The 23508-nt window shown below is 39.6% G+C and overlaps 1 protein-coding gene across 1 annotated transcript; it reads right to left on the bottom strand.

The window, feature by feature from the left end:
- Positions 1-11183: 11183 nt before the first annotated feature.
- FASTKD2 (FAST kinase domains 2) lies at positions 11184-23505 on the bottom strand. The gene is made up of 12 exons (XM_074829375.1): positions 23463-23505; positions 22012-22789; positions 21511-21614; positions 20048-20156; positions 18395-18518; positions 16189-16328; positions 15714-15886; positions 15160-15323; positions 13938-14159; positions 12941-13025; positions 11785-11899; positions 11184-11331 (listed from the first exon to the last, which is right to left on the bottom strand). The coding sequence occupies exons 2-12, from the start codon at positions 22693-22695 to the stop codon at positions 11212-11214; spliced, it is 2040 nt and encodes a 679-aa protein (XP_074685476.1). The 5' UTR covers positions 22696-22789; positions 23463-23505; the 3' UTR covers positions 11184-11211.
- Between the last annotated feature and the right edge of the window lie 3 nt (positions 23506-23508).

The following is a 23508-nucleotide window of genomic DNA, read 5'->3' as shown; positions in this document are numbered from 1 at the left end:
AGTCCTCTTACTTACATAACAAGGCTGTCATCAAGGAAACAGGCAGCAAAACTGTCCCAGTATAAAAGAGGAACAGCTTAACTCAAATCTGCTCTCACAAAACCAGTCTGCAGCAAGATAATAATATGTTCTTCTCCATATATCACACCATCTCATTCCCATGTTATTGCCACACACTATAACCTGCTCAACAGCCTGAACCTGAAAATGGTGAATATTTCCCTCCAGCCCACAGTGACTTCCAGAAGAGCTGAAGGAAGTCCAGTTTACAGGATTAGAGGCAGCTCCATTTGTGAGGAATCAGAAAAATAAACTCATGCTGGAAGACCATATTCCAGATTGACACTCAGGACATCTGCTCAGATAATGTTTGCTTTTGCTTCCTTTGTCTCCACTACTGCTGTGAGGTGGACTAATGTTTTGAAGTCTTCTGCAGTGTTGTCTGTGCCCTTTTACCAGAGCTGGCTTTGAACTGGGATTCAATCCCTTGACAGGGACTCAGAATCTAAGAAGAAGAAAAATCGAGGCATAGAGGAAAAAACCAAAATGCTTCATCTTTTTATTTTTTTCTCTTGCAAAAGATATGGACAAATGGAGCAAATCATGATACGTGCTAAAATTCAACTCCAGCCCAAATCTTACACCTCCATATTGAAAGCAGAGGTTGTTTATTCTGTGGTGAAAACATTATTTTTATGATGCCAAATAGTTATGAAGACAGATAGGGTCATTTTACTTAATGGGCATAGGATTCAGAAGAAATGACAGTTGCTTGCTAGGTCTTTGATTCAAATTCCTTTGAAGTCCAGTTGATTTTGATGTGCTTTAGATGAAAGTCCTGTGCAAATAATCATGGGCATTTCTCACTGCTTTAAAAAATGGACTTGTTTTGGGACTTCAGCAGAAGATTTGTTCATAAAAGACAATACTTAAGTATGTCCTTAATGTTCAGCTTGCAAGCAGCACTGCTGAATTCAGAATAAGACCCATTAGTGACATTATTCTGCCACCAATGCAAAAATATCTTGGGACAAACAGTTAACTTCAACAAGCCTATTGCCCTCTTGGGCATAAATAATGTCTCTCTCAGTAATAAAGTCTGTTCTTTGGTCAGGTTCTTACTGGCAGCTGCTTATCTTTCTAGCAAATGTGCAAGGCAGCTTAATCCATTTATTCTCTCCTTGAAAACTGTATGCAGAAAGGCATGGGACATTCCGGGGAGAGGAAAGGTCATAAACATATGGCACAAACATGCCATATGAAACCATGTGGTGTCTTTTCTTCCAAGCAAGTTTACTTTGCAGTTCTCACATACGTTCCTCTTAGAGCTTCAGAGCATTTTTTCAGCATCAGTTTAGCCTCTCAACTGCCCTGTGAGACAAGCAAATATTATTTCCACTACTTAAAAGATTAAGAAAAAAGGGGGAAAAAGTGACTCCCCAAGGTGACATAGGAACACTGCTGCAGAGCCAGGAATAGAATTCAGATCTCCTGACTCCCTGTCTGGTGCTTCCTTAAATATATGACCATCTGCTCTCCTGCTGGAAGTATGGATACTATATGCTGACTCCAACAAGCTGGCTGCTAAGCCTGTTAGTTTATCCTCTTTTTATCCCATACTGATATCATCTCAAGCTAAGCTTTTGGCCTGGAGTCAAAGTGATTTCCAGTGTTTGAATGATTCGACCTGCTTGTTATTGTTTTAACCTTGCACCACACATATGCTCAGCTATTTGTGACTTATCTGCATAGAGTCTGTGTAGCAACAGCCACAAGCTAGAACTGTTTTGTTTAAAGATTCCGTACTGAAGCATACCACATGTTTAAAACAACTATCATATAGTGGTGAGTTTGATCCTGTTAGCTGCCTGCACCCAGATTTCCTACTGAGTTGCATGTAACTTTCAAGGACAAAGAGCTTATTAAAAAGACAAAAAGCTTACACACTTGTGTGTCTCCACAAACAACAGTTCATCATGTTAAGCTTTCCCAGTTCAACAGCTACTGACACTGACTCCACACTGACTCCATCTGAATTAAAAACCAAACTAGGACTAGATGAAATTCAACATGATCATAGTTTTTTTAAATCATCACCTTGATTCTGAGAAAATCACCCTTCAGTAAATCTCCTTCTCTCATTGCTGCAGAAAACTCACAGTGTCCAAGACCGAATCATCACTCAGTACAGTCAATACAGTAGTATGATGACTAATGTGCCTTAAAGCATCATCTTCTGCTCCACTGAAGAAGGTAGGTGGATAATTCAGCCGTTTTACTGAAATGTTCTCTGGTTATCACTGTAGCTTTACTTGGAGGAAGCACACAATGAATTGACAGTTCAGTTTCCCATTGACTTGTCATAGGAGATAGTTTATCCTATAAGTATTGTCTTTTTCTGTGTGTACTAAAAGATATTTCTGTCTTTCTGAGCAATGCTCAAAATATTCCAATTCATTCTACAATATTAAGTATATGGTCTTAGTTCTGTAGCATAGGAATATTCAACAATACGTTGTGTGGTCTGCAACGTGAATCATTGTTCCTCTCAGTATGCCAAGTCTTCAGCTTTCACAGCTTTGTTAGAGAAAGGTTTTTCTGAAATTCTCTGGACTCCATTGTGATTTGACAGTGCTAACTGTTCTCAAACCTCATTAGCTCCAGCAACAGCCCTAGCATAAGTGGGAATATACGGGAAGCTATGCTGAGTTATGACAATTCTCTTCTAGTCATCTTGCTGAGTTTTCCTTTCTCTGAGATTACACTGAAAACACCCCATTAACCTTACATTTGGGATTTTAAAATAAACTTAAACCAGAAGAATTCCAGCCAACATACACTAGATTAGAATGACATCAAAAGCAAACCTTAAGATTCGTTCCATTAGGCCAACCTTAAGTGTCCTGCAGATCATCAAGTGACATAGGATACTTAAGCTTTAGCTTAGTGGAACTAATCTGATGATTGGTACATGATCTAGTAATTTCAGGAGATACACATTTACAGATACTTTCAAAGATTTCTCCATAGTTTTTACAGCATTTATACACATGCATACTCCCATATTTTAAGCTAAAACTGGAAATATCAGTATGTTGTGTCCGTGTGGTAAATAACACCTGCTTTTTCTCTACAAGTCCCATGATGCAGTTTTTAGACAGCTTTGTTACCAGAGAGGAGCTTCAAGTGCCCATTCAGTAAGCAGTTACTTATGGAAGCAGGCTGAAGCTGGCTGACAAAACCAGTACTGGTTTAATTAGGCTGGCAGACCAACTTCTTCAGACACCATTTTCTTTAACCAGGAAAGGAGAATGTTAGCAAACTGTCTTTCCTTAATAACATGTGGCCTGGGTGGTTATTATTCCTTCATCTGCTAGACAGCAAAATGTCACTGCTAAGGAACCTTGAGCTGATCCTTTAACATACAATCTGATTTCAAGATTATGTTTACACCAGTTACTAAAAAGTAACAAACACTACTGGTTCAGTTCTAGGAGTTAAGGATGATCACCTTTATGAAGAGTTGTGCACAAAATCCTACAGTCCTTATGTAAACACAATTCCTATGGGAAATTTGTCTGCATAAGGATTGTGCAATTTAACTTAAAAAAATTACTAGTCATAGATTTCAGGTGCAATGGTAAATTGCTGAACCCAAAGTCCACCACATACAAGCTGGCTGCAAAATATTGGTCTTGTTAGTTTGATCAGTTTTTAATGTGCTTGAATCCACTGTCAGAAAGACCAGTTAGATTTTCTCACTCAACTTCTCCAGTCCTGAAAACTTTCCCTCATAAGAATACCTTCTGATGACATGATTAGAACTTATGATTTCAAAGGTATTGCTCTGGGGGAAAAGGATTTTCAGAAGTATTTGATCCTATATTGATGTTCTGAGTGGGCAAGAATTAGGCAAGAACCCTTGATTTTGTGAAGAAACAAAATTTCTTGTAAACCTTTAGCTGTCAAAACAATATGTTGTTTGTTTTAATTAGGCCTTTTTAAAGAAGATGTCACATCACATTAAAAGACTATCTTGTATTTTTAAATAAAATAATTAGCTTTGTAAGTAAATAAACTGGTATTATTTTGTTGTTACTAGCAGAACCATAAAGGACAGCACATAAGTCTCTATTATTGCTTAATGGTTAAAATACAAGATTACTGCACTGTATTCTAGAATAACCAACATGATTTTTAATGAGTTTTATTACAAGTACTAAAATATTTTATGATTAGATGTGAATATGCTTGCATATGACTTCTTAGACCCAAGCAATATACACTATATTCACTTTAGCTTAAGTAATTAGCTTTTGCAGCTATAAAACATGTTCATATTAACCTTTGGCCTCCATTCTATCAACAACGATACACATACTTAGCTTTCTGTTTAATACCAGCACCACTGAGCATAACAGTATTGCTTGTATGCATGCAGTTATGTATGTACGTCCATGTAAGGTGAATAATACTCCAAAATCCTCAACCAGTGTGAGGATCTGTTAAAAATTGTTGTGATGTCTCTGAGGAATCTCAGTGATTATTAATGAAACAAATAGTACCTGACAAAAGATCTCAAAGCAGATCTTGACTGGGCCAAACACATCCTTTTTACATAACTTATACTCAGTATAATTTCCAGTGTATTTTTGCAAATGAGCCTTAAAGAATTTCTAAGCCAGGTTTGAAGTGTGCTCTGTATGTATGGGTGTGACATGCAGTAGAAACGCTTGTCTGATTTTGTAAAATACCGTTGCTGCTCAGAGTATCGTGGGAAGGGGCTGGGTAATGTAACTTTGAAATGCTTGTTGTGACAGGGCTGGGTGGGTTTGCAGTAAGGCTATTGACATGGCTTGGATTGGTCACAAGTCTTGGGGTTCTTCAGCAAAGGGAGCTGTTTCTTTTACAATTAGCCAAGACTTTGTCCACTCTCATGGCTGAACAGTTACTATTCTTCATACAAGGAGTGGATCTGAAACATCAGCCAACTCTGCCTGGGAGATCTTACAAATCCAAGCAATTCGACATGGGGACATCCCCATTATACAGACAGGGGACACAGACACCTGGCTGAGCTGGGACTGTGCCTCTACTACCAAGCAGGGCATTCCTTTGAGTCATGGCACTGCTGAGATGGGTGCTCCATGGGGACCTCCTGAGTGACTTGCCCATGGGCAGACAGATAAGTGGTAGCAAGCAGGGAGCTAAACTCAGATTCCCCATGTCTCTGTCTAATGCCTTAGTGTGAGATAATCTTACCCTTTGTTCAGAGAGAGTAGTTTTGGTACCTTCATTATCATTCTCTTTTTTCCCGTTCAAATACTGAGTTATTAGATTCAGCAAGTGAGTATCAAACATACCACCAGCAGTGGAAAGTTTGTAAAATTCTCTTTTTATTCTGCATCAGCAGAAATCAAACCAACCTTCATATTCCTCAGTACTACCTTTTGGGGGGAGTACTGTCTACTGAGAAGGAAGTTGTCTTGCTGATATCAGTGAAGCATTCACCATTTTGTACTGTTCCTTGAGCATAGACTGATACAGAGCAAATCTTTAAACACAGGTGCACACGCGTATTTTTTTGCACGCTTAACTTTTCAGATCTCCATCATTTTCCTTACATTTATACAGAAGTGACCCAGACTGAAGATTCATTTCGAAGATGGTGTGTCTCTGGGACAAATCGTTCACTGACAAAATGAAGCATATTTTAAAACAACAGAGACAAATGCATCAGCAGTCTTTACCCTCTTCTTGCCTCATACACTGCAGTGTACAAGGAGTTTAGGTTGCCTTTGTATTTTCTGGAGAATTCCCTATGTCAAGGAACTGTCTGTTGTTCTGCTAAAGCTGATCCCAACTGCTAAGCCAGCACAAAGGGCAAGTAACAACCCAGTATTGGTCTTCAATATGTGTATTTAAAAAGATTAAAAAGTCTTTTATTATGTGACTAACATTTCAGATAACGGGCTCCATGCTTGGTCTCTCCTCTCTCCCTAGCTATCATGTGCAATAACATCTTAACATACAAATACATAATCCCCTCCACAAGCCACTGTATATTTCCTGAATGTTGTCTCATCTGTGTCAGTACACATCAGGAGTTCAGTGACAATTCTCACCATTTACACCAGCCTCTGTGCAGCCAAGAGTCAGATTCACCAGCTGTTCCCTACTGCAGAAGGAGAAAACAGGGCTCACATAACAGTTAAAGTTTTCTTCTTTGAAGTTGTAGAGCCACAGCCTCAGCTGGTGTATATTGCTGTAGTGCCCTGACTTTTAATTTAAACCAGTTGATGAGCCACTCCCCCGTTTTCCACACTCCCCACACACTTCCCCACCTTTCTAAAGGGTGGTCGAGTACAGATGACAGCTTATGTGCAGCAGAATCTGTACCATGAAAATCAAACAGGCAAATACAGAAAATTTAGCAAGTGCCCTTTGTGGATTACACTGATAAGAGTAAACTATGGCACATACTCAGGAATGCCAGAGTGTTCAGTAAATTGCCTCTGTCTGGAGGCATGGATAGAGCCCCTCACCTATAGCAGTGAAAAGAAATTCTCCTGTTTATAAAAATTTGCATCTTGCTACATAAAGCAAGAGCATATCTGGGTTTTGATGGGTGCCATGGCAACAATGTTACTGGAGTAAAGCATAGGAGCATTTTCGGAGAGAGGGAACAAGATGAAACAAAGAGCTCACTGGTTATCTGTGGACACAAGGACCTTTGCTGCAGACCCAAAGACAGATTCTCCTTTTTCTTGTTCCTGGGTGGCTGTTTATAGTTGCCCCCACATTCATACTTTGACTTCATACTGTGGTTGTCCAGAAATAATGAAAAAAGGGAAAAATCCTGCTACAACTAGAAGGACAGATCTTAAATGCAGTTTGTATTTCCATTATATTTGCATCACTTAAAAGAGAAGAACAATGCAGAACTACTAAAACCATTATGGTTACTAGAAAAGAATAAAACCACAGGATTACATGTTCAGTCAAACCTATGCTTAAGTAGCATAATTGCTTTAAAGGTATGCATGCAGAGAACAACAGATAACCATGGTTCTGCTTTTGTTCTGTAATAACTAATTTCAGCACATTTCGCCTAGGAGAGAATGCTCCACCTTTATTGAGATCTACAAAACACCTGTAATTCTTTTTTAATTCAGATATTCTAGTGTCAGTAAAGAGGTATTGAAACTGGAACCTCATTCATGCAAGCTTGTGTGCTCTGGGATTTGAGTGCAAAGAGAATAGCTTAACATTAACAAATGGCAATATAAAATAATACCTACTGCAACGGCCAGGGAAAAAAAAAAGCACTAAAGAGAAGTCTTAGTATTCACTTCAGCAATTGATCAGAGCCACATCTCTAGGTCTCTCCATACAAAGCATTATTCAACCTCTTGCCTATGCAGAAACAGTTGCAATACCTGAGAAACAGCCTTTCATACTCTATTTCCAAGCTCCCATTTATTTAGATTCTGATTTCTTAACAAAAATCAAATTCTTACAATGCACTTTTAGTCCCTCTTTCCCAGTCACTTTTGAACATCTTGGCCAATTTGAGAACAAGGTAGAAGTTTCAAAGAGAGTTCATGGATGTTTCTTGTGAATGAGTGGCTGGAATATTTCATACCCTGGGAAGGCTGGAGTTAGTGCGCAAAAGTGGTTTTAGACATAAGCAAATCAAAGCAGGAGAGAGCTACAGGTCATCAGGGTCTGCAAATACAGCTGCTTATGGAAACAATGTTTTTTCCAAGCACTCACTGTTCTCATTCTGCATTACTTCACAAACTTTGTTTCATTTTTGTTCAGATGGTACTAGTTTATTTTCTGTTCACACAAGAGCCTTCTTCACCCTTGCAGCCCACATCTTCTGCCTTCCTGTTTCTTGCTCTCATTTTAGATCTGTTCACACATCCTGCAATACTTAACATCATCCTTGGGCCAGTGAAGTTTGCTAAATAACTTACATTTGTAAATCCTTCTCACAATGTTTTACTGACTGTGTGATACATGACAGTGATCTGAGCTTGTCACCCTTTTGTATGTGGATATCCTTCAGATGACCTGGAGAATTCAAAGGATGAACAGTATATGCATTATTCTAAAGGAAAAATTTACCAGATAAGCCAGCTTTATCATGGCATTTTACTGTTTTGTAACAAGATTTATGAATCAAAAAAATGTCTAACAGCAAACAGCATGTAAAAACCAGGAATCATAAAAGGCAGTATCTTTTTCTTTGAGATTAGCAGGACAAATACTTAAGTCCAGTATTTCTTAGCTCAGAATGAAGGAAAGATTTGTATAGCTCTACTTTTCAGACTTCTTTGTGGCCCAGGAATAAAATATGCTGCCTTCATACAAGAATCTGGTTGAATATATGATTGGTCTGTGCAGCTGAGTCTGCTGTCTTTAAGTCATAGCTACATAATTACTCCAAGCCCTATACTTGCTTTATCTTCTTTAACAAGCCTTCAATTCATTGAAGATCCTCCCCTCCCTCAGCAATTTAGTTTACTTAATAAATTACCTATTTTCACTTTACGTGGGGTTAAGAACCTTGGCCTTGCTACAGATTGGATACACCCTTGAAATACGTTCAGTGAGTCAAACACCACGGCAAATGTCTGGGTTCCATCCATTAAGATACAGCCATGGGCTATATGAAATAAAGCCATATTCAGTTTCCTGGTTTCTCACTCCTCGCTCAGAAAAAATTCCCAGCCACTGCACTTACAGTGTTCCAAGTGTGAATAAATGTTAGAAACATAGGTTCCTGAGTCTGCAGGCAGACTGTGAAAATGGTAGAGAAAGGTGCAGCTTGCATCTCCTGTTAGCCTCACTGGCAGGTTGGCTAAAAACATCCGTTAGTATCTGTTTTGCTTAAAAAAGGTGATTTTGCACCTTTCGCATTTAGCAATCCATGCAGTGACAAAACCTGCAATTACAGGTGCAAAATAATTATTGTTGATCTTCATTGTGAGTCTCTCACTAATTTTAATCAGCATGATTCAGAAGAGAGGAGAATGGTACTCTAAATAAAGATTGTAATGCACAAAACCGGGGATTAGATCTCCCTTACTACATGAACTGGATACCTGAGAAACCTGAAGTTATTTCAGACATTGCCACAGAGTAGCTTTTTAGCAGATGTAAAGATTCAAGAAACCCCCAGCTCTCAAGTCTCTCTGGCAGCAGCTACCTACTGCTTGGAACTATGAATCAGTGTAGGTGACATAGTAATGACTTAAATTATTAAGGTAGCATAAAGCAAGATATTTTAATAAGCAAGGTGATCATTATGGCAGACTACTACACTTCCATACTGCTTGTGTAAGTTTCCACCTACTCATAACATGTTTAAAAAAAGAAAGAAGATGGTGATCAATTTAATGTAATGTGCTATGCCATCTTGTGCCCACTGGTGGCTAATTCTGTCCAGGCTGCTGGCACCCAAGAAGACAGTACACTTCCCCGCCTGGCATTTTGTCCCTGAAGAGATGGGACCTACGTACCTGCTGCAGAGGACCTGACTGAAAATGTTGAAGCAGAGGAAGCAGTTCCCCAGCCCAAGCGAGAGCCGCAGCTGACACTACATTAGCTTGGTTTGCAAGGCTTCAGGTTTGAACAGCACCAAAATCTTTCTCAAACACAGCTCTGAGCACTACCCGGCTCTCCAGCACAGAGCATTTCAGACCTTGTCCAGTCTGCTTCACCGATAAATTTGTACAGACAATGCTTTCTTAAAGGAGCAGATCCAAAAAGGGGACACAAGCTTCTGCTCTGGTTGTTAAGTTTTACAATTGCATCAAATCTGTTTTTCTGCACGTGCTGCATTTCAGACTGAAATGCTGAACAGCTCTCTGTTTTTTATGCCAGACTGCTGTGGCAATGCTTCTTTGGTTGCACAGCATTCTTCATAAATGTGCACCATATTCTATCTACATGTTCTGCAAGAAGTTGGGCAGTGAATTTTTTTTAAGCACATTGTTTCTTTTCACCTCTCATGACTGTAATACCTTTTTTATCTCATCATTGTAATACTTTAACCATGTGTCCACACTACTTCAGAAAGACAAAGAACATAGTGCTTGTAGCTTACGAAGTGAAGCAAGGGCACCACCGTTAGGTAGCACACAGTCACTGTAGAAAGTATCGGTGTGTCCCTTCATCCCGGTTGGGCTGTGGCTATGGTACAGCAAAATTGTCGCTGAAGATCCGATTACACCACAGAAACAAGCAAGCGGTTGCTGGCAAATGTGTGTATTTTGAACATTCCGATGCTCTTACTAAGTACTTCAGCAACTGCAGCACAACAAACGGATTTTACCGCTAAATGGTACCATGAACATTAAAGATGTACCAGTTCTCTCTGCTCCTTCAGCTCAAAGGCCAAAGCTGCTTTGAACTTCTAGGACTCTGCCAACATAATCAATTACACCACTACATAACAGGCCAGTGGAGATGCATCACAGCATGTAATGAACAAATCTGAGTATTGCAACACCTCTTTAAGGAGCCACTAATATCAGGAACAGAGAGCAAGAGTCAGTTTATAAACACATGGCAGACCTGTGTTCTTGTAGCAAGAAGTCTCAAAATCTATTACAGTAGCAGTGAAACAAAACGTTCAAAAGCAAAAGCATACAGCTAACAACCATTATTGGCCTGAACTTTGGAAACTGGGCAAGACTGATTTCTTCAGAAACTTTTCACATAACTTTGGATTTTTTAATATACCACTTAGGCTGAGTTCCTGAGTTACTGCTTTACCACCTATAGTTCTGCATAAAGAACACAGGGAATGGTGGGGGGAATCCTGCTCGTGCGTAGTTGTAGGCCAGGTTCCAACAGCACTTGAAATAGTCACTTCCTTTCCCTGACCCTGCTCAAGAGAGAAATTTGACTTGGGGCATGGGTGAGGGGAAGCAAAGTGAAGATAAAATTAAGAAATTTCAAAGGAATAAATGTCAGGATGCTTTTTGGATTAAGTAGTTCCTTCCACTAATGAAAACCCACTCCCACTTCAGAGAAGAAAACCCCCACTATCAGCAGACATTGTTCACTTTACAAACTTTTCTCAATCTGCAATACTTTGGAGTAGGCAGCTGTGTATAAAAGTGCTTATCTCTTCCATTAAAACCTTACATTTAATTATACAAGAGAGATCAGGAGACCCAAAACTGTTAGTTTATTTTAATTATTATCCTGCACAGTCACTTCTGAAAAAGAGAAAACATTTTCTGAATAAATTTTTCCTTTCAGAAACTTAACTGCATCTTCATTTGTCATTTCCTGAAACTTCTTTTTCAGGACCTGTAAGAAAGGAAAAGCAAAGGGTACATTAGGTCTACTGTCTTTAGCAAACGACCCTGTCCCACAAACCAAGTGCTCACTGATGGGAAGGCCACAGGGAGTCACTGTATTTTGAAGCTGACTTGAATCATTCATTCTATAAAAACAGGGGAAATAAGCCAAAGCCATGTAGGTTCTTTAGGTAAAAGCAATTCAGTGGCTTGTTTTTTTTTTTTTCCTGAACTATGATTATATTTATTTCACTGATAATGTTAAGTGGTAGCTTGTCTTTTAGAGTTCCTCTGCCCTTTCTCCCTAGTGACACCACCACTACCTTCTAAGTAGAGATGATACACAAATACCACTCTGGAGAAGGCTCACCATTTCGTACAAGGCCTGTTCTACTGAACAAACATACTCATCACTGTGCTGATAACAGGACCAAAACAGAGAGAATAACAGGACTCTTCTTACCAGAATCACGTGATAGCCCAGTTTATTGAGATGCCGCTTCTTCACTGCCAGCTTCCCTTGGGGCTGCATTGTACCCACACAGAAGGCAGATGGAGGAACAAACAGAAAAGCCAATCTACAAGCAAGAAGAGTAGGGAAGACTCCATTGTACAAATGCAGAATAAGCATTTTTAAGACAATGATTCAATGATTTCCTTTAATACTGCAGAATATACAGCTTTCTGGTAAGCAAAAATATCAGGACTGCACAGATTTCATTATCCTTTTCCTTCTCCAGACTTAAGTAATTTAGACCCTCTCTTCTTCCATGAGCTTCATGCAAGTACCAGCATCTACCCAAATACCTACAGCAGAATTAGGTCCACTTCTCCCACAATGAGAAGGAAACTGATCATTCAAAATTCTACATTATTTTGACAGCTTCTGCATTTACTTTGATCCTTTGCTAATATTCAGAATCAGTTACTTCCTTCCATAAAAACCTGCTTGGAAGGGTGAGGAAAGCTGAATGTCTTGGAAGCCTGACAGTGAGTTTCTATTACACAATTCACTAGCTCTCCTTTTCCCAAAAAGCAAACGATACAAAATACATTGCTGTGCAGTGATCCAGCACACAAATGTTATTATCCAATTCTAGTTAAGTGTTACTTAAATGATATATGTCCCACTTCAGTTACTGAGAGGTCATTCCTCTACAGAAGATTAAATCAATCACCTAAAATGTGGATATGATGATCCTTTTTATTCAAATTATATTTCAGCAGCTGAATTAATTGCTATAACATATCATTGAGATGCACACTTTAGAGACTTAAGAGAATAACTGAATGTTTAATTGGACACACAAATACTTAGAATTTTAAAACCATAATGTAGCAATTTTTTGGAAGGGATTTTAGTAGTACTTCAAAACCTGTATCCATTACAAGAGTATCAGATTACTGTGACGTTTCCTGCCTCTTTCTCTGAAATGTTAAGTTTTAGCTGGATAAGTTGTTGTTCTGAACTGGCATGGCAATTTTTGTATATTTCAGTGAATGCAAATAACAAGTCATCTACTTCGCTTCTGCAAATCACTGAACCAAAGAAGTAACTGGATGGAATACACACAAATAAAACTAGCCTACTAGAAAAACTACACAGTCAAAAAACACACCTTTGAACACTTGAGTCAGCAGGATCATCTGCTGCAGCTATTGGGAGCACTTTCTTTCTTCCTGAATCCATTCTGATTTCAAAATCTGAAAACAAAACAAGACATTTTACACTGCAAGATGTTACAATTAATGTTCTCATTTGAACATTAATAGTTCAAATTGTTTTCAAATGAACAGTTCATTTGAAAAAGGTAACAGACACCATCACTGCTCTGTTTCTAATTGTTGTTCTCAAGTAATTTATATATTACTGACAGCTGTTCCCTCCCTGCAACCAATATAAACAGCTATAGCTTCCACATCTCCAGAAAAAAACCCCCACATTTGGTTTTGGAAACTGTAGATATAACTTTATGGGAATGAAATCACAGTTTAAAGAAACTAGTCTTGATCGCAGTCTGTCATACCTACTCAGATTTTCCTGTAATCCAATTTCGCATTAGAAATATTTAGGAAGAAAATTATTGCAAATACAGAAAAACTGGTAAGCTGGGAGGCTGGTGAAAAAGTAAGCAACATCAAAATATAAAAGAACCCAAATGTTATGAAACTATCACCTGCCAAAGGTCATATCCCATTTCATAAATAAAAGTAGAACCCAAACTTTAGTTAGAACTTCAGAGAAGAAACAGGCCAGAGAACAAAAGGTGGCTGTTTGGCTTTGTTTCTAATGTGATTTAGTACTTACACGTCAACTCTCTAAAACAGGTGGCCACACTGGATTTATGTACATCTGCTCATTGATGCTTAACAAAAAGTCCAAAGCAATTTTGAAAATAAGAGCAATCAAAGTTTTAGTAAATTGACTTAAATACTTTAATAGAAGAATCCTAGAAAGTAGATTCACCAATCAAGGACATATTTTGTTAAAATATTGTGTCTTCAAAGTGTTACACTTTTAATCCCTTGCACCCTACGCGGAGTTATTACCACCACATTATTCTGTGGATTATAAATCTACATTTAAAAGAATATGACAGTAATTTGGCTTCATACCAATATGATATTTATATGGCAGCTGAACATTTTGCTGAAACATGTTCTCATCTCCCAGAAGTTCTATCAGTGCCTCCCGAGCCTTTCTGAGAGTAGGAGATACTAGTGAGGAGAAATTCTCAGTCAGCACAAATGCAGGCTTCTTGAAGGAAGGGCTATCAAGTTCCATACATGCTTTCACACAGTGAAGCATTATTTCCTTCTCTTCTTTGTAAAGATCTCCTGAAAAAGGATACCAAAAATATTACATCCCATGTATCATCTCACAGAATTTTTCATTTTATTATCATTTATAGTCTGTTCTGTCAGAGCAAATGAATTTCAATATAGGAATCAAAACCCAATTGTTTTTTCACTGAGTATTATGGGGTATCTTCAACATATTGTTAAATATACACCATCAATTCACTAATTATAAAGTCTGCAACTGGGACCTGCCCATTTATCCAGTCCTTCCCCTCTACTGTACACAGTTCTGTGCATGCTATGAGTTATTACAGGAGACTTAGGAGAACATGGAATTAGAGAGCACACATAAAAACTATTTATAAAATCCAGACAAATAGAAGGCTATTTATAAAACAAAGAGGGATATCAGATTTGGCCATGATTTTAAAACTATACCTTAAGAGTACTAAGCAGTTACAGCTTTGCAGCTTTCAGGTTCAGTCACAGCAGGTGCAACAGCAAGACACAGTGTTTTACTCTACATTGAATTTCTACTCCACTGAACTACTCTACTGGCTGTAGAGAATTGTAATGTGGAAACCAAATTGTACTACAAAGCATTCCAAGTTCCTCACTGTAACTCAGAGCAGTCAAAAAACCACTTTTACTCATGATTCCAGGAATTAAAGTTGGTTTACAAAGGTTAAGACTTTGTGTGTTTTTAAAAATGCCTGAACATCTGTCGAAGGTAGAACCCCTGGCTCTTACACATTTCTACCATTTCCACAAATCTCATAGTCACCTCTCTCCAGGTGCACACCTACTATTAAATTGTTGCCACTGTGGGGCCCAAGACAATAAGCCTGATGCCCTAGTGCAGAAACAGATCACTTAGATCACCGTCACTATGTTAGCTTTGTCTTGAGGACTTAAAAATTAATATTAATCATGTTTGCATTCTTTAATTTCTAAACTTTTAACACAATTACAACAAATTATGTACAGAGGCAGACTATCCCTTTTAAAACAATAACATGACAAAGTAAGGCCTGACCTGACAGTAGAAGTTCATCCCTGCTGTCCTTTTGCAGCAGCTCATCAATTGCACGATGAGGAAGATATCCTAAGATGCAAAGTGAATACACTGCCTTCAGAAGTTCTGTGTTGGGAATCTGAGGGAGGTACTTATTCAAGCAGCTATGAAGAGTCTCAAAAAACCTTTTCCAAAAGCAGAAGAAAAGTATCTAAATACACAAATAAGGCTATATAAAATACAGATTTCAAACAAAAATACAAGTTAGAAATCTTTATTATCTTATATAATTTTATGTTGTGCAATCTAACATTAGCTTTTGATTCTTCTTTGAGGATACAGCTACCTATCAACAGATTTAGCAGCCTGGTCAGTCTAGAACCAAGGTCTCCATTTTCAATTACAGAGAAAAATGCCTATGTAGAAAAAGTGTGAAAAGACACAGCAAATTTACCTTACAGATTAATAAAACAGGATTATGGATGCTTTCGCAACTGAAATCAAATACTAGGTGTCATACATAACTCTATAATGACTACATAACATATTACCAGGCATTCTAAATGAAAACCTACAGGTGCTTCTGGTCTCTGGGAACATAGTTGAGTCGTGAATACACTCGGAGAACAATCAAAAGGTTTTTCAAGTTGAGGAATTCAGGGTCTTCTGTCACCTTCTTGGCAAAAATACCCATCAGCTCACTAGGCTGAAAGCCAAGTGTCTCAAAGGCAGAAAGAAAGAGGATAATCTAAAAGAAAAGATAGTTTTATAAGGTCAAGAAAGCCAGTGAAGTGGATCCTACCTGTTAATTTCATGAAAGGCACTTGTAATGAAAGCAAATCTTTCAAACTGAAACACCTGTTTTATTTCCTGCTTCTTTATTCAGCAGTAAACAGAACATTTTAAACATTTAACTGTATCAACTTCATCAGAGTAGTATTCCTAAAAAATCTGTTCTCCAAAGATCAAACATAAATATGAAGAAAGGTAAGATGGAAAGCACCAGATATTCTACTAGTACCACTATAAATTATTTGGTCTCAAATTCACCTGTCTTTTGTCCCAAAGGCAGAGAGTAGAATTAACATAGTCTGCTAATGCTGAGAACAGTTTTACGTTGCGGTACTGGAGACTGTAACAAGCTTCCAGAATGAGAATTAACTGCCGAAATGGAGCATCGTGGACATTCTCTGTAACAAAAGAGCAAAAAAAAGGACAAATGATACAAAGCAATGGGAACTGTAGGCTGGTGACATTGAGGGAACAGTCTGGCTAAGGGATGGAGAAGGGGGGAAAAAAAAACCAGAGAAGCAACTGTGGAACAGACTGAGACTAGCTAGGCAAAGTCAACTGAGCTAAAACAAATGAAGGAACTGAGAGGTAGAAGAAACCAAACTGGATCAAGCTAGAAGGGACAGGTCAGCAAAACAGGACAAATTAACAAAAGAAGCAAGAAGATTGTGTTCCCAGAACATCTTCTGTTCCAGGATTCCTGATTTTCAGCACCTCCCTGCACTCAGCATGGAAACCCTCAGGCTAGCCCCTTTAGTACTGACATGAAATGCTGTCAAGCACTAAAGCATTAGTGTACACCAAACTGGAAAACATGGAACCATAATGTAACCTCCTGGCATATGAGTGTGATGACAAAGACTGAGTGCCAGACAACAGACTTTCACACAGGACTGCAACTTCATTTGCCACATAAGATGGACCTATTCCTGAGATGAAAAAGATTAAGTACTAAAGAACAAGGCTCTCTCTTGAATGTCCCGCTTTGTGTGCTGCAATGAAGTGCATGCATGTCGTAAGACAGTGACTGCAAGAGAAAAGAGCATAGTTACAGTAGTAGGATCAGCACCCATCAAAACCAGACTTTATCTTTTCCTCTGCCAGAGGAGTCAAGAGGATAGCAGGAAAATAACTGAATTTAACTCCTCTGAGTTGTGCTCAGCATAAAACACTGCTATCTCATTTCTTAAGTGCTGAGTGCTGACAACTGTGATTGAAGCCAATAAGAGCTGTGCATCAAATAAAGTGATTTGTAAAGCTAGGTATTCTTAAAGAAAATGGGCTAAAGGACATATTACTGGACACTTTGACCTTAATCTCATCTACAGAATTGGAAGAGGAGTATCACCAATGGGTTGCTCCCTTGTTGTTGCAAACATTAACTCAGTAAGTATCTATGAAGTAGACAGTGATTACAATTCTGGACAGGTCCCAGATATGGGAGAGGGGGCTACTTTCTTGAGAGCCCCAAAACCAGCACAGGACCTGGAAAACCTGTTGGAGAATTCCTTTGCCCCATGGGCCCCAAAGGGTGCCCCTCCCTCCTATTCCTATTCCATCTCCAGCTTCTGATAGGGGTCATTTCTGTCCAGAAATTAATCAATCTGCCCCCAGAGCATCATTTGCACTACGTCATCATATAAGTCCTGAGAACATGTACTAAAAAAAAATCATAAAAAAGTACTGGGGAGCTGTTCACTCTGTGTGTACTGAGTGTGGTGACAGTCCTACGGGAGAAGCCAGTATGTGTAATTAAAGACCATGTCCTAACAAATATGAACAACCAGGCCAAAAAAAGGCTGTACAAGCAGCCCAAACCCTCCTGGTTCATTATATTAAGAATGCTGTTTTGCTGCTTTAACCTTTTTTTAGACACAAATTCGTATGTATTTTAATTGTGAATCAATACATACTGACCACATATACTTAAGAAATGTATTGTAAAGGTATGGAGAGAGGTGAAAGCACTAGCTTTCACTTAATTTTTTTATGGGCTGCAGCATGAGGTCAGTTATTAAGCAACATTCAATAATTAAATCCAGTTAATCAGGGAAACACTATGTTCCCTTTAGTTTATCAACCAATCACACCAAGCCACCAATCCATCCTGTAAGATGTCCACTTCCAATTCAGATTTATTTTAAAAGTTCATCTGAAATCTGTTTTTTCTTGCTAGAATTCAATTCTTTTTCCTAAATTCTGGATACAGAAAAATGCAAAGAAAAATATGTAATTCAGGTGAATGTTTAGAAGGGCACAGACAACAAGAGCTATTTGCTTTCATTATTGATCAGTAATTTTCTGTCTTGCTGCTTGTCAAATGGCTCCACGTTACTATAATATCCTGTAAAACAAAGATGTTTCCTGAGTTTTAAAGGAAATCAGAAAAGGGAGACGAGACAATAATTAGGAAGAATTTGGTATAAGGAAGGGAAATTTAATAAACTTTTTTTTTTTTTCTTACCCTGGATCTTTTCACTGCAGGCATTCAGGATTGGAATGGAACAATAATTCATTGCAACAAGAGCCAAAACCACACGTAGAGCATTCGGGAAAGTCAGATGGTCTATCTCTTTCAAAACTGCCATCTAAAGTGAATTAGAGTTTGTTAAATCCTTCATTCTTCAGGTATATTATCACTGGTTTCTGGTGAAGGCATTTTCACCAAAACTTTCCCAAATTCCTTAGCCTGTTCACACTTATATGAAAGAAAAGGAGCAGCAAACAACAAAAGCATAAAGTAACTTCTCTCAATTTCTTAATACACAATTATAGCAGATCAAGTGTTCTAGAGCCGTGTCACTCCGCAAATTCCCAGCGATTTGCCTTTATATGTTTTTTTTAAAAGAAAGAAGTCTCAGTAAAGCTCATTTCCAAATACTGTGAATATGTATCTTCTACCAACTCTTTAAAAAGTAGCAGAAATTTAATTGGCACAGCTGACTTCTAGTCCTCCAATTACTGTTTTGGGTGTGCGTGAAAGCTGTAAGCCTTCAAAGTGATCCAATGGCACACCAAGTGGCGTATCTTTAATACAAACACCCAGCTACAAATGTGGACTGAGACACAGAAGGTCAGCTCTAATGCCACAAAAGAGACTTAATTTATTGAGGCAGTAAGTAGATTGATATAAATAACAGTAAAAATGAGACTACAAAGTATATTGACTGTTAAAATACAATATTCTTATTGCATCCATATCAAAGGTTAAATACAAAATGTGTCTACAATAGAAATTACATAGTATTAAAAACAGCACCCTGTAGGTTCAGGAAATTAAGAGCTCCCTTCAGTTAACAAGTGGAAATGTTACTTTCTTCTCAGTTCCATATTCCACCACATCTTCAGCCAGTTTCTCATCATCCTGTAAACAGTGGTACCTTGTCCAAGGTTTTACATTTTACTTACATCTAACACATTGCATGAGCCCCCTGCAGTGCTCTGTTCTTGTCCAGTTTCCCATCAGTGATATCTTCCCTCACTTCCTCATGAATGCTATTACTAACCCTGACCTCAGCGCCCTTCAGCTATGTGATGAAACCACCACAGGCCCCGTTTGAAAGGTTTCAAAAGGTGTCTTTAAATCAGGGGATGAAACCCAGTACGCCCTGCCATAAAACCTACAGCCTGCTCCCAACCACTGTATTTCCTAGGGGACCTTTCAGATAGACAGGAAGACAAGGCCATAAGGTAGGTGAGTTCTCCTGGCATCTCACTCCCATCAGTCCTCTAGCCCATACCATTATTAGACACAGCCCCATCATAGATTAGTTTTCTGTCTTCTTGTCTTCCAGCCACAAGCTGGGCATGGGAATCAGGGAACAGCCTGTAACTGCTTCTGTGAAATACCATGTGGCCAACCCAAACAAGAAGTGAGGGCACTGCTATTTTACTGCCTCTATTCTTTTTGTGCCATCTCCATTGCTTTCTGCCCCCTTTCATGGTGGGATATTCCCAAGCTTCCAAATTTATGTTCTTCCTGCAGATAGAGCTGGACTAAGATTCATACAGCAAATGCAGTTAACCTTTCTATTTTCTCTTTGAGTGTCCGGAAAGAACTATACACAAGTTATATACAAAGTTATAAACAATGCAACGAGCCTTCAACTAAATTTACCTCTAATTTCTTTTTCAGAAAGACTGGAGCATCTTTTCCCACACATTTCATGAGGTTTTGCAGTATGAAGATGTCTCTGATACTTGGAATGCGCTGCTCCACTAGTAATCTGATGAAGAAACACACACAAGGCCTTGAGCTAGAGAGAGTAACTGTTTGATAAGAGCTTTCCTCATTTTAGCAGAAACAGGTAGGTACTCCCATTCTCCCTCACTGATGCACTCCCAAATTAAAGCTGTAATTCCCCTGCTCCTCTCCCACCTCCCTTTTTGCAAGGCTGGCATAAGGTACATGACATAGCTGCAGCACAGATATTTTGCACATAGAAATAATTATATATGCTTTCTTAATGTTATCCTGATAGATAAGTATTGTTCCTGATACATTAACAGCAGGGGCATCTGACCAGACTGCACGTGTGACTGTGCAGACATGAGTGCTGTTAAGCCTCAAGGAACTGACACCCTTCTGCAGAAAGAAAAAACCAATTGCACATTTTTATCACAGAATCATCTATGTGCAGGCAAGTTCTGAAACAGCTAAGAAACTAAGGGACGGACACTGACAGCAACTTGGTGCAAGTAAGTTAAAAACCAAACAGGCAGTGCTGTGGGCTGCGGAAACAGAAGGGAATATCATAACATGGATCATAAGCACAAGATGAAGGAGTTCTGCATTCCCAGCACCTCCTTTCCTGGCTCAGAGGGAGGTATTGTAATTGTTATGACTGAATCACCCTAAATATACCTGCACAGCTACAAAAATATGAAGCATCACTTTCTAAGGCAGTGCACTGCTCTGAAATTCATCCCTGCAGATGCAGCTTCCTGCAAATGGGCAAGAGCTCCAGACATCAAGACACAGAAAGACTTGTAGATGGATCTCTTGCTTTCCACCAACTTAGAACTGTGTACCTGAGCTTCCAGGAGAACTATCACTAACACATCCACCTTCTCAAAGCAGGATCTGACACGGAACCAGAAGTACTGATCCATGCCAAATTTTGTGACAACCTCAGTAAAAACAATCTCATGGGAGTGAGCAGATTGGTTCCCCACATTACTCCCTGGCTGTTAAACAGCATTTTTCATAATAACAAATCAAAATACTTCACAAAGTAAGCCAGTCTCGTAACCTCCCTTCTACACGTGAAAAATACAGAGGCATAGATATGCAAGGTGACTTGATCAAGACCACAGAAAAACCACAGTGGTGGAACTGCAGTCAGAATATGAATCCCCTGCAGAGCAGTCTAGCACCCTATGCCATCAGAAGCCTTTCTCCTTGAAACAGCAAAGACAATGCCAAAAAATCACTGTCTTGTACAGCTGTTATCTCATGTGATCATTTAAGTCCGAAAACCACAGTGCCTTATATGCACAGACATTCCCTCCATTTCTATAAGACATACATTCAAACAACATTTAAATATGAAGAACATGTGAAAAATGTATTTTTCTCACTGTAATCCAGCTTGAAGAGCGCTCACATTCTTGTCTTTATCCAGCCCTGCTAAAGTAGTTGCCAAAACTGAGAGACATCGGTTATCAAGTAGATTGAGCTTCTCCTGTTAAAGTTTTCACAATGTCAGATTACTTCAGACCAGTAAGTTTCAGAAAAGAAAAACTGACCACTCTTAATCTGTACCTGTCATCTTCCCTTTCCCCCCAGAAATCAATTCATAAGCTTCAATTCTTCAGTGACCTACAAGGTCTCATGTCAGTCAAATTCAGTTGATTTGAAAACAGTAATGATTTTTGAGATTTCTCTCTGTCAAATCTGAAATCAGGCAGCAGTTTCAAAAATGAAGGAAAGTAGAAGTACACACAAATTAATTATGGGAGCCCTGATTCCATGGAACATCAGACTAAATGAGGGACATAACCCAAATCTCTCTGATGTTGCACAGCCTCCCAGAATTAGCCCCAAGGTTTCAGCCCAAACTTAGGGATTTTGATGCTTACTTGGCACACTCTCACCAAAGTCTGGACTAGGAGAGTGTTCTGAGGAACACCTAGGTTCACCACAGCATGCAGACTGAACACCAGGTCACCCCGCGACATCCTTCTGGATTCCCGCAGCAGCTGCTGACAAAGCTTGGCAAACACTGGGTGCTCAAAGATCAGCTGCTTCTCGTAACGCTGCTGGTCTTCAGACAGGTTTTTGAAGAGCCTCCATACTGTAGTTAAACAGTTTGTGAAATGCTTAATGGAAACTGCAGACTCCGAAGCCAAGTCCAGTGCATCGCAAGGACAGGTACACTTCCGGAGACTATTAAAGAATGGTTCACTATGATCCATTACAGGCTTCACTTTGGAGCTCCCAGAATCATCCAACTTTTCAAGTTCCAAGGAGCTCTGGGGAGCCTGCTCACTCACCAAAGCCTCCACACCCTTCTCTGGTTCTATTTTAGCACCTGTGCTAAAAACATCTGTCTTTTGAGATAGAAATCGAAGAGAAGATTCACGCAGAGAAGGAAAAACATTTAAAAATAATTTCCTGAAGTTGACATTTTCCAGGGGATCTCTGTACCTGCCAATCCATAAAATGTGTTTTCTTGTTGTGGCTGAAGACTTGGGAATGAGCACAGAATTGCACCTATGTATGCATCTAACAGTATTTAACAAATAACTTATTTTATTATTCATTTTTGCTAATATCTTATGAATAGATTTGAGTAAGGGATCTGATGAAACTCTACCATCGGAAACAGTCCTGGAGAAACTGCATAAGATCACTTATCTGTAAAAACAATTTAAGATTATGGATTAGTTACCAGACTTTCAATTCCTAAGGTTTCAATCGCCAAACCTATGCACATCTTTTACAGGAAAAAGGAGGAAAAAAAGTAATTGGAAAAATATCCATGGAAAGTTATTTGCAAGGGACTTTTATTGGCTCTCCTATGTCTTAGTCAAACATCTCGACACAAGGCAAACTCATCCTGGGTGTCACCTCTTTTTCCTCTTTGCTGTTTTAACCAAAAACTGTGCCAGGAGGGAGTCTTACTCCTAACTGACGTTTCTCCAAGCAGACACGTCTCCTGACCGGGCTCTGGTGGCTCACGGCCAACCTTCAGCTCCGGTTAACGGAATCCCGCCCGACTGCGACCACATACCGCCTGTCCCGAGGGCACCAGGCGGGGCAAAGCCTCTCGCTTCAGGTTTCGCTTTCTGCAAGCGCCGGGAACGCTGCCCAGAGGGTGATGGTACAGGCGGCGTAACCCCGCGGCCCGGCGCCGAGGGGACAGAGGCCTTCTGGCGGCTCCGCACCGGCTCGGAGCACCCGAGCGCAACGGCGGGGGGTCCCGCCGGGCCGGGCCGATACACCCGCTGCCCGCCTCAGCCGCGCCGCGCCGGGCCAGGCCGGGCCGGGCGGGCCGCGCACCAGACCCGCGCCGCCCGGTAACCATTACCTCGCACGCGGCGGCGCCATGACAGCAGGTCCCGCTCTCGGCGGGT

The sequence above is a fragment of the Strix aluco genome, chromosome 6, assembly GCF_031877795.1.
Source record: "Strix aluco isolate bStrAlu1 chromosome 6, bStrAlu1.hap1, whole genome shotgun sequence".
NCBI lineage: Eukaryota > Metazoa > Chordata > Aves > Strigiformes > Strigidae > Strix > Strix aluco.
This window is presented reverse-complemented; position numbering and strand designations above follow the sequence as displayed.